General features: G+C 37.1%; 1 protein-coding gene across 6 annotated transcripts in view; it reads right to left on the minus strand.

Moving 5' to 3' along the window:
• MARK1 (microtubule affinity regulating kinase 1) overlaps positions 1 to 12,061 on the minus strand; it is a 57,214-nt gene that overhangs the window by 12,175 nt on the left and 32,978 nt on the right. For all 6 annotated transcript variants that reach the window (XM_041464226.1, XM_041464224.1, XM_041464225.1 and 3 more), the window contains 6 exons: positions 8,330 to 8,566; positions 8,121 to 8,240; positions 3,963 to 4,062; positions 3,249 to 3,361; positions 1,855 to 2,008; positions 575 to 768 (listed from right to left, as the gene is read on the minus strand). In XM_041464226.1, coding sequence (XP_041320160.1) covers positions 575 to 768; positions 1,855 to 2,008; positions 3,249 to 3,361; positions 3,963 to 4,062; positions 8,121 to 8,240; positions 8,330 to 8,566 — 918 coding nt within the window. The remainder of the gene's footprint in view (positions 1 to 574; positions 769 to 1,854; positions 2,009 to 3,248; positions 3,362 to 3,962; positions 4,063 to 8,120; positions 8,241 to 8,329; positions 8,567 to 12,061) is intronic.

The following is a 12,061-nucleotide window of genomic DNA, read 5'->3' on the forward strand; positions in this document are numbered from 1 at the left end:
TACAACAGCCAGGTTGTAAATCATATTAGCAGACACATGCACCAGGGAACAAGTGGGTTGTTCCCTCTCATCTCACTCCATTTCTGAAGTCCAAAATTAAGTGGTTTCAGAGAACCAAACAGCCAAATTTACAGAGAAAGTTCATGAGAGATATTACGTAGGATTAATCAATCAATCAATAATGAAACCTCTGAATCAGAAGTCCCTTGATTTCCTTGTAGATAGACAAGCATTAGAAACCAGAAAAAGAGCACTCCATATTGGCTCCATTCTCATGTACTTTCTTAAATATCCAGTATTTTTCTTGACAGAAACTGAAGTTTGCCCAAGTGCAGACATTCTCATGCTTATGAGAATGTTATGTTAGAGTTAGAAAAAGTAAAGTTGGGAGGGAATGGAAAGGTTTATTTTAAAAGGCATCTACTGTAGCCTATTTCTGTCTGCCAGTAAAAGTTACCAGAAATAGACTTAGTGGCTTATACAGTACCCATTATGTCTATAGTAATCTTGTGCTACACATTTCGTTTAAATAGAGAAAAATAAATATAACAAGCCAAAAGCACACCCAACTCACACTGGTAACTGCACTTGACTTCTTTCTTTCTGGACCCACAAGTGGACTTGCAGCCATCTCTCCTTTGGATCCCACTGTAGTGCTGCTGAGTTTGCGTGAGACATCCTTATCCCAGTCCTCTTTCTGCTCACTTTCCACACTGTTTGCCTGAGACCTTTTTGTGTATGACACAGCAGGAGGAATCGAGGGGCCAACTGCCAAATAAAAATATAATTAATAAATACCTAAAAATAATCACTGCATTTTTCTTGGCCAAAGTAGTTTAAATATAATTCCACAAGTCCAAAAAAAGCATTTGAACAACTCTGACGGCAAACTCAGCACACAGACCAACCTACTAAACCGAGCTGTGACAGCCTGTGTTCTTTTTACCCACTCTCTCTTCACTTCCAATTTGCAGCTCAGAATTACTTCCCATTTCACATCAATATGTAAAACCTAGAAGAGCATTTTAATTCTCATTTTAAATCCATGCAATTTGTACAGTATTATGAAAAAGGAATTAAATTATCTTTTTCAAAAAATTTTTAGTACTTTTTACTGTATACCTTTTCCTCTAAATACTATGAAATATTATTTTCCCCTGAAAACCCTAGGCCTACTTCGTTTACAAGCATGTTTATAGTTGAAAAATATCACAATTCTTTTCCCCTCATCATTCTTTAAAATGTTTTGGGAAAACTCATCCATCAGCAGACTACTACATTCCTTTGAATAAAATCTTATCAGCTAAAAAAACGCAGAAAACAGTAATGTAAATTAGGCAGAGAAAAGGGCAAAACATTTTAGAAATATTTATAGCAATCTGCCAGCTGAGGAAAAAAATCATCTTTCATTTAATGTTTTAAATATGTATTCTTTTTTGATAGAAGCATTTTCACCTGAAAATGTTTCCTGAATACTAGATAAATTTGTTGTCTCTTGGAAGGAAACAATTTGGCCTCACAGCCAAATGTGATAACGATGTGATAAACGTGATAAATGTGATAACGATAAAATAATTGGTCTGCTGCCCTTGGGGTTATCCAGAGCAATAGCTGCCATTAGTTCCTAAACATAAAACACCCTCAGTGGCTCATTTAGTGAGTCAACCAAGTAACAAGTCCAAATAATTAAATCTGAGGTGCACGGATCCAGATTTACCACAGAAACCTTCAGACACACATCACGATGAGCTACACAACAAATGCACAGAGTGGGGGCCCTGCCAGGCTCACAAAACCCTGCCTATTCCCACTAAGCTGTGTCTGTAACTTCACTTGCTGGAATGTCATCCCTACCGTGGTCGCTGAACCGCCGCTGTTTCTGGTTGGTGGAGATGCTCCGCTGGACCTTCAGGTGGGCGGGGGACTGCACCGAGCTGTTGTTGAGGTCGCTGCTGGGGCGAGACCTTTGACCCAAGTTGCTGCTGGACAGGGAATCACCTGCTTCAAACTACAAGGAAAACAGGTTTTCAAAGCATAAACGAAATTCAACACTACTGGTACTTCTATAGCATTATAAAGCAAAAAGTTGCAATCAGAGGTGTTTATTTAAAATTTAACATTGTATCCAGACTTGAATAGTCTTCAAGATTAATTTTATCACTTAATCTGTGTTTAATATGCTTTAAAAACACATAGCTAAAGCTACATAGTTAATGAATGCTCAAAACAAAGTTAGAAGAATCCTGACAGAAACAAAAATGGTGCCATTTTAAAACCAAAACCATAGAATGGTTTTCCCCGCCTTTTTAAATTTTATTTTTAATCCTAAGAACCTTCCTAGCTCCAGAACAATTTTAAAATGCACTGGACTGAGTCAGAAGGACTAAAAAAGTAAGTACTGACTAAAGGATCCTTTATGGCTTTCAAAACATCTTTATAAGGTGTGTATCTCAGCCACTGATTTGTTAGTCTTTAAAAAGCGTAAGTTATATGTAAAAGCAGAGGAAAAGACAAATATCCTCTTCTAAGCAATTTGAGCTAAAATGTTTTTAGACAGATTCCCTCCAAGCTCTGCCATCAGAAGGGAATTCTGGCTCAGAAATGTGAGAAAATGCACTCAAGGATGCACAGATCAGATCTATACTTTCTTGGAATTGAAGGAAGGCCAACGAAGCAGCAGGGAAAAAAATTCCTTCAAAAAGAAAGCCTTGATATCTGAAAAAAATCCATGTGGTCCCAAAAGATGTACAGATCCTTCTAGTTCCAAAACAATCACAAGATTTTCTGCCACAAATTTATTAATTACTACAATGCAATAACTTATTGAAATAATTCAATATACTATAAAACAGTATATGAGTGAGAAAGGATGAGCAAATTTCTGAGAAATAAAGGATGTCACGCCTGAGTAGCCAGAAAAATAATTGCTATTAACTATTTCAGATTTTAACTGAAAACACACATGACAAGAAGAAAACTCAGCACTTAGAAGTCATGGCACTTCAGATTAACAGCCAGCTTTAAAAAAAAAAGCAATTTAACACATTTACAAGCAAACATAAACATACTGGAGGATTTAATTTATTTCTTCATATGGGAACTAGCAAGTTATCCAAGAGCATATGAAAGGGGAAAGATATTCATAAGTTATCAATCACAAAAAAAAAAAGTTACAAAATAATTAATAAAAACATCACTCAATCCAGCAACATATAAAGGCCAAACCAGAAAATGTAAACAGCACTTACTTCAGGTGGTTTTCTACCTAGAAGCAGGTAAGTGGCCATGACTTCATCGTACTTTTGGTTTACTAAAGATTCATGGATTTCTTCTCTTGAAAAGCCCATTGTGACCATAATGTCTTAAAGTAAAAAGAGCCAGATATATCAGCAGAATGTGTTTGGGTATACTGACGACTTAAGAACAGTGAAAATAGAAAACCAGCCTTATAATTTACAAGTAACTAAGGTTCAAATCAACCCACTGAGGTTTTTTTGCTGCGCAAAAATAGAAAATGCTACTAGCTCCTCTCTTTCTTGTTGTTTTCATCTTGAAAACTCCCAACTATATTATACAACTCTTAACTAATTTATACAACATTCAATGTTATTCAACAACAAATAAAACACTAGAAACTATGAATAGCTACTGAGCCAAAACAGTAACTTTCTCTAACCACAGCGGGCAAGTAGTGTTGCCCTCATAAGAAAATCTGTCTCCTTCAGTCTGTTAAATTCTGTACTCTTATTTGTCTTTTGCTGTGCTTGTAGATTGATGTCAGCTCAGTGAAGTCACAACAGTAGTTATAAGGAGGCCATTGTAATGGAATTTCTCAATTAAATAAAAAGAATGCATTTTACTTGTATAATGAGATTGTAGGTCAAATTTGTAAGAGTTTAGTTTGCCTTCCAAGATAAAACTGCCTGTGTGCACCAGATGCAACATCCTTCTGAAAGTCTTACCTATTCTTTTGGTGTCATTGAAATCTGGTTCAGGCTCAGTATATGGCTTTAGTTCTTCTTCTTCATGGCCAACATTCATCCACCGATCCTTCATGATTTGCTAAGAAAATAAAAGAGCTTTAGGCCAACATGCCCTTTACCATACCCCATTACACTTGTGCTAGCTTGTCTAATAAAAATCAATTTAAAGTTCATAATAGTCTGAATGCTGCTCTTTCCCTCATACCTTTTCTCCTCACATCTTATTTTTCTTTTATCTTTCACATCCTTATGTTCCCATAAGTTCATTCCTCCTATTTACTATTCCCTATACAATCACCCTGCCTAAAATACCAGAAAAAAACACTGAAAAAAATATTTTATTTTGTTCCTTCACTTCCTTGTGCTCCTCTTGGTTAACATCCTAAGTTGCTAATGCAATACCAGCTCTATCACGATAAAGAGCTCCTTTGAATAATAGCAAAGGAAGTGTTTAGAAAGGTATAATTCAGGAATGTGCTGATGCTTCCTACAGTCATTAGTTTCAAGATCATGATGCCAACTGGTCATTTTTTCCTATGGATCTTCTCACTGCACTTGACCTAAATAGGTTTCCAAGTTTGGCTGGAGGGACAAATGCTTCTTAACTCTCTCTATAACATGCAGTTATTTACTTCAAAAATTTCTCCAGCCTTCTTTGCAAAATTTTCTTCTGTTGTGGCCTGGATCTTTTTGTAGGCCTTCAAGATTGATTGTCTGGAATCCCTAACCATCACAATTTTTCCTTAAGAGTATATTCAACTTTAAATAGCTAAAATAATTTTCCCTCCTACAGCAACAGGCACACGTGTCTCTTCAGGGACAGATGCTAACTAATACTGCTCACTACATGGACACAAGAACAAAACAAGTGCCAGCAAATCAAGTCTCCCACAGGCTCGAAATCTGCCTTGCAAACACTGAATTAAGTTATTTCTCACAAAGAGCCAAATACTCAATTTTCCAATGATATAACCAAATTCTTTGTATGTAGTGCTGCTGCCGAATTACAGACCCCAGTAGCTGTAACCCTTGCAAGAACAATACAGAACTTTGTGCCAATTAACATTTTGCTGACAATAACACTTAAAGATTTGTTCTATCATGGAATTGTTTTTTTGGCTTTGGAGGGGATAAAGAGGGAGGGATGGTGAACACATACTGCTATACTGTATTTTTGACATACAGAGCATGAGTCTACTTGACAACAGACTTGGGTTATGTATTTGTAGCCTTGCAGGAACAAGAGAGACCCCCCAAAGAGTACAATGCACTCTCTGCAATCATAATTTTGTAAAGATACTGTTAAATAAATCTGAAGTTTAAGCATGATGAAGTGGATGACAGAAATCACTGCTCAAATTCTACCCCCCCTTCTTTATCCTTCTTGAATTAACCAGCAAGCCTGAAAATTCCCACTAACAGTTTTTCATGTATCTTCAGTAGGTGGATCTAGAGTTCAATGTAATCTGCTCTCTGTTTCTACATTTCTCCTTGCTTCTGTCTTTTAAATACATGATCTCAGAGGCACACTGAGTTAATGTACAACTATTAAACAGACTCTTACAATTAAGCATTTTGAAGTGACACAATCCAATTCCAGGATCAATACTACATTTGTGTAAGTTCTGCCAGGCTTTCAGTCAGCTGATTAAACAGCAGCAGACTTGGTGAGAATATTTAGAAATCTGACTCAAACTGTACTTCTTAAACATCAATCCAAACTAAATTTCAAGCAACTAGATATTACTATGAGTTTTCCCTCAATTTTCAGGAAAGCTATCTAATAAAAATCTGGTCTGGCTCAAGTCCTGTCTGCGTCAAAATTATTTTGCTTTATCACACTCTGTAAGCATATATCTGCACTGGAGAAATTTCAGAGCAACACTATGCAAAAGAATTAAAGACTGGGGCAGAGGGAAAGAGGAATTTGTTGAAAAACTGACAGTTAAGAAATATTTTCTGACAGTACATTTTTCCCATAATTTCCTGGGAAAATTTACTGGTTTATAACAACATTCTCTTGTTTTGAAAATGTTTCTTCTTGGCTGCAACCATGAAAAAGTCCAGAGGAAGCATTTTAATAAAGATTTGCCTGGTCCTTACCAGAGGACTAGTGCTAAACCTAACCCATATGGTGCTGGTCCTGTGTGCATCTCAGTTTTGATGCTGATGTCACTGACAAACATCCTTTTGGATGGTCTGCCAAAAACATGCATGGGAATTGAGAAGCTGTACAGCTGGGACTGAGCAAATAATCACAGAGCAAAGCACAAAAAAATCCCCCCCACACCTAAGATGACACTGTTTTTCCACTTTTAGAAACTTCCAACAAATTTATATTTTCATTCTAAACATGTATTTTTAGAAGTGTTCAGACAGAAATTTCTTTACAAACCACATACCACACTTTTTAATTCAGCAAATGTGATTTCAGGAATATTCCTTTGAAAAAGAAAGGTTGTGATGCCTCTCTCCCCCTCAGGTTAGCATACTGATCAAGGTCAGTATTTTGGAACTGGCTGAAGACGCTTGGTCACACATAACATTTACTCTCTCTATTCCACACAATCTGACTGCCTTGTCCTTGCAGAGAGGCTGCTATCCAACACCTCTCCCCAGGGTCAGGAAGGAATTTTACAAAAACTGGGTAACACTACAAAAAAATACCTAGAATGAAAGTGAAATTAGATTTGAAGAGAAACTGCTGAAAATCCAGAAGAAAATCCAATAAAAGAAAAAAAACTATTTCCCTAAAACCTAAACATGACACAGGTAAACTGTGATCTTTGAAGTGACTACACTCTTACCATTATGTCCTTCATAATCCTTCAATAATCACAGAACATAATGAGCACATATCAGTAAAGCAGAAGCCATCATTCACTATTCTCTCCAGCACAGATTTTATTCAACTTAAAAAACTATTTATAAAAAGCCATAAATCAGCATCAGCTCAGAATGAGTTGCATGCAGACAGAGCTCAGTGAGTGCATGCTTCCTTGCACAGGTAGCCTCTATGCCAGGAAGCATAAGTCATGCCACTACAAACAAAAAGCTGCTTAAATAGGATTTATTCTCTGGAACACATCCACTGCTCCACAAGTGTAGAAAGATGAAACAAAAGTCACTAATTATTAACTCATGCTAATACTATTTTAAAAGTCTTCTATTTATCTTCTGCTCTACTTTCATCTCTATGGCAAGACGTTATTTAAAAAAATCCCTTCCTGTTAAAGAATTCATACAATAGAACCAGGCAGCTTTTAGAGTGAACTCTACACCAATTATTTGTTAAATATCAGCTATGCAGCAAGTATTATCCAATACATCAATCTTGAACAAAACAGCCCCTTAAAAAATACAGAAGCTTTTAGACATCTTACAAGTTATGCACAGATATTTTCTGCATCACATGAAAAACCTAATTTACTAACAACAACAATCATAACTCATTAGAAATCCCCAAAACAGATTTTACCCAAGGGACACAGCAGGAATTATTATATATATAAATTTGCCAGCTACTCAGAAACAAAACCACCAGAAGAGGGAGAAGAAAAGCTCGAACTAGCCATCATGACCTTACCATTCACAGAGTTCTTAGTGTTTATATGTATTACAGCACTAAAACAAACTTCACACTCTTTTCCATCAGCTATTCTTATATTAGAATAGTTTATATTATTAGAATAGTTATATTATTCTTATATTAGAATAGTTATTCTTCTTCCATCTATCCTTTCTAAGAAGTCATGAAAAAGCTTATGGTACTGCCTGCTGCTAGTCTTGTTTTTCTGAAAAACTCCTGGAAGATATTTACAATCTTGTCCTGCTTTCCAAAGATTTTGAACTAGCTCCATTATCTGACTGAAACAAGTGGGAACAGTTCACACTTTGAAATGCTCTTATTTTAGTTGTTAGTCAGCTGCAATTAAGGTTGTATTTTTGTTGATTAACCCTTTCTATTTTCAAGCTGCAACTGTTTCTGGGACATTTCCTCCTTTTTTTTTTAACAAGACTTTTGGGCCCTTAAAACAAGTATCTATCCTGAAAAATTAAGGATTCTCAAGCAACTGTGGTATGTATTTTATTCTTTCTTAATTTGAGCCCCCTTTTTTCCAAGACAAAATTACTTACTTCCAAGCTGCCTCGTTTTATTGGATTCAGTACTAGTAGCTTCTTCAGTAGATTTTCACAGTCTGTGGACATATAGAATGGAATGCGGTACTTCCCCCTCAGTACTCGCTCCCTCAGTTCCTGTAAAATCAGAGTTTTAAAAGATGAACTCCTGATGACACAGAAGATTTAAAGCCAGCAGAAGCCAAGCTTTCATACTGTAACTGTACCTTTAGATTCTGACCATCAAATGGCAGTGATCCGCTCACTAATGTGTACAAAATCACCCCAAGGCTCCACACATCCACTTCAGGGCCATCGTATTTCTTTCCTTGGAAAAGTTCAGGAGCAGCATAAGGCGGGCTGCCACAAAACGTGTCCAGTTTATTACCAACTGTGAACTCGTTACTAAACCCAAAGTCTGCAATTTTAATGTTCATATCTGAATCAAGTAGAAGGTTTTCTGCCTAAGAGGAAAATAAAAGAGGAAGAGGACAATTTTTATACCAGATTAAATTATATATTGCACTGTATATGTATTTATACTTATCAATAAATAGAAAAACTATGTTTCTAAAACGGCTCACCATCTGCCCCTTTCTTGCAGAATAAAAGAAATTAATCCCCCATACATGTTACAAGGACTGAAAATCAGGAATGTTTACTCAAGAAAATATAACTATTAAAAGCAGCTAAACAAACTTAAAAGTCAGCTAGTGAATCAACTATGAACATTTTACATTCTGGAAAAAATAACTTAGTTCAGCTTTAGAGTGAAGTCTAGACATCTCAGAATAGCAGTTGAAGCTTTGACAGGTTCATGTCAATTTCTGATGCCAAGGAGAGTAAAGCTAATCCTAGACATCACCTACTGTTATGCCAATATAAATGTTAGAAGGAATTCAAGACTTAAGAAGATACCTTCTGCTTGTAAGATGAAACACTTCAAGCAACATGCTGTACTTTAGCATTCTGTACCAAAAAATCCTCTCCCTTTTATTATTAGTGTTTGCTTCAGCAACAGCAACACCAAGGTGTCAGCACTCAAGTCTTTAATTCTTCTCACACAGAATGTATTCTATACATCTAAGATTAATGGCTGTGCAGCAATCATGTAAATGCCATGCATCACATATACATAGATGCAAAGTGTACAGATACCTGAAGAGTCAGTAAACATATATTATATTTAGCATCACAGGTAGTAAAAAGATTAAAAGGGTTAAATTACAGAAATACCAATATATTATTGGGAGAATAAAGTGATTTCTCAAAATGCAAAGATGCTGCGCAAGGAGTGCAGCAGAACTGTGCAATGTTTATTTATCTAACTGGGTCTCAGCTCCTGATCTGCATGCCAGCAACACAAGACGGCACCAAGCAGAGCACAGATCATACTTTTTCAACAGGAGGCCAGATGTCAACCAGACTAGAAGGTTTAACTTATTGCCAAACAACAGCTTTACAGCAAAGAGACATCCCTCATCAGCTGCTGTGCTCAGAACTGAGCCCAGAAAATACAGAAATGTTTCAGCTCACAATCAGAGAAGCAGCAACCTAACTGTCAGCAGATTTGATTAAAAGGGTAAACATGACTTTGTCTGAGTTTGTTTGAGCTTGTTTTTAATAATTTTGCTTACACTCTGTGAACAGAATAGCAGACAATAACTACCAGTATATCAAGCCAATAGCTGCACAACAGAATTTAGCCTTTATCAGGAGTAAAATACAGCCCATTTTTACAAACTCTGTCCTGGAGAATATTTTATTTTTCCAAGTCATGACACGTAAATCCCAGCTGGTTCCAGCTGATGGGCCTGCAGACAGACTCACAGAGCTGTTTTCCAGATTTGACAGCTTTCTACACAACTTCACAAAGTTCATTTTCCTTGTGGTGAAAACAGTACTGTCAGTGCAGCAGCTCTGTGATTACAATAGTCCTCCTAGTTCAACAGTACTCTGCTACCCAAGTGCCCCATGCTTTCATGTTCCTTACTTCAAACAAAAATACCAAAAGACCTTTTAACATAAAACATAGACAGATGATGCTCTTGTTGATTACCTGTTCAGAGCAAAAACTATGACCTGAAAAGATAAGTTCTGTGCATCACAGGATGAGTAAAACTGGAATTGATTACAGCCCTTTCTAAATAAGTTGTTTATAATTACAAAGTAAAAAGGAGACAATTTTTCAACCAGAATAGCCTGGACAAACTTGCATATTTTCTTACACATCTCTCCAGTTTAGTCTGAAAAAAACTTGTAAATAATAGTTTACCCTGTTATTAAAACCAAAAAGTCTTATCAAAAATATCCAAAGTGGTGCTAGACCTCTGTCTTGTTGTGCTGCAATATCAACTGCTCAATGTGCTGATACTGCAGAGAGTCAACAGAAGCAGATGAGAAGGCAGACACCACTTTAAAGTTGGTTTTCCTTCTCTGCAGCTCCATGAGAAGAGTTTTAAATGAGACAGAGATGTCATATCACTTGGAATGAAGAGACGAAGCAAGAACACCTCCTGAAAGCCACACATTTAGACTTTTTGCCTTTGGAAAATGTATTTTTCATCGGCTAGGCTGACTGGCTCTCAATCACATTTTACTCTGAACTTTTCAAATGAGTCTAGCATAACTCTAGCCAAGAGAAGAAAAAATCAAAAGTTATTCTGGAGCCTGCCTGGCTGCCTTGCAAACAGGAAGGAGATCAGCAGCAGACTCCTCATGGCAGGTAGTTCCTGTGTGAATGCTGCAAAGCTGTTTTGCATAGGCTTGAGAGCACAGCCTGTGAGCTGTGTGTGCTGTGAAACTAAGAAATGGAAGAGAGGTGGAGGCTCTAAGGGGCTCTGGGAAAAGGAGTAAGATGCAGGATGCCGAGTAACTGCAGGGGTTAATGAGGCAAGATTCAGTCACATAGCTGGGCTGAAGGAGCCAGAGCTAGATAAGCATGAAGAGGTGCCTGGCTTCCTACTCCCAGGCAACCCAGAGAATGAGTGAAGGGCTTGTCCTGGCTCACCAAGAGGTCCCTGGGTGCAGCCTTCTGCAAAGCTCAACAGAAGTGGCTGCAGTAATCTCCAGGGAGCTTGAAAAAACATTCACAGGCTCCAAACCATCAGGCAACATATAGAGGAATTTTTTTAAATCAAGATTTTGGTGAGATCCAACCCTTTTTTCTTTCCTTGCATTCTGACTTCAGAGTGCTGGGCAGGCACCTCCACCATCAGATTAAAACGCTCCTGGGGCAGTGACAACTCAGCAGAAAAGGATGTATTTATTTATTATCCATCCTCATGTGCAGGAGTCAGAAGATTGACAGGTATCAGGGAACGGATTTGTAGTTGAAAGGGTGCTCCAGTGCATTATAAGATAAGACAAAAGATACTGGTGAAGAAAAACCCTTAGGAATTATTCAACCTCAGCTTTTCACAAGCATCCAGATACATTAGTAAGAAAGAGCCAACACCAGTGTTTTCTTTGTAAATGTTCAAAGACATCAAAGCAACAGCAGAAGACAGCTTTTAAGTGGGTGAGGATGATGTCCAAGTCCCATGATACCTAAACTCGGCATGAAGACAACTTCAGGCAAGGCTTAGGTTTTACCTGCATTTGCTGAACTCTTAATATGGTCTGGTGGTTTACACAGATACATTACTAAAAAGGATTAAAAAAAATCAATTTCTGTTTACCTTTAATTGATTTTCCTGCCCAAATTAAACACTAGAATATAAACCAGGAGCTCAAAGAGATTAAAAACTTAATGTATTTCTTATAAATCACCATGGAAAGACTGTTTTATATATCCTTGCAATTAACTGGAAATATTTTAAATAAGTAGTGATGGCTGATATCAACTGATCTTCTGCAGCTTCACTGTGTAGAAACCAGCATGACAGCAGGTGTAATTCTTTGGAGAGCATGTCTTTTTCTTAAAGCCAAAACTGGAATGAAAGTAACACACGTTCTAT

Source organism: Pyrgilauda ruficollis, unplaced genomic scaffold (assembly GCF_017590135.1).
Source record: "Pyrgilauda ruficollis isolate IOZ18807 unplaced genomic scaffold, ASM1759013v1 scaffold175, whole genome shotgun sequence".
NCBI lineage: Eukaryota > Metazoa > Chordata > Aves > Passeriformes > Passeridae > Pyrgilauda > Pyrgilauda ruficollis.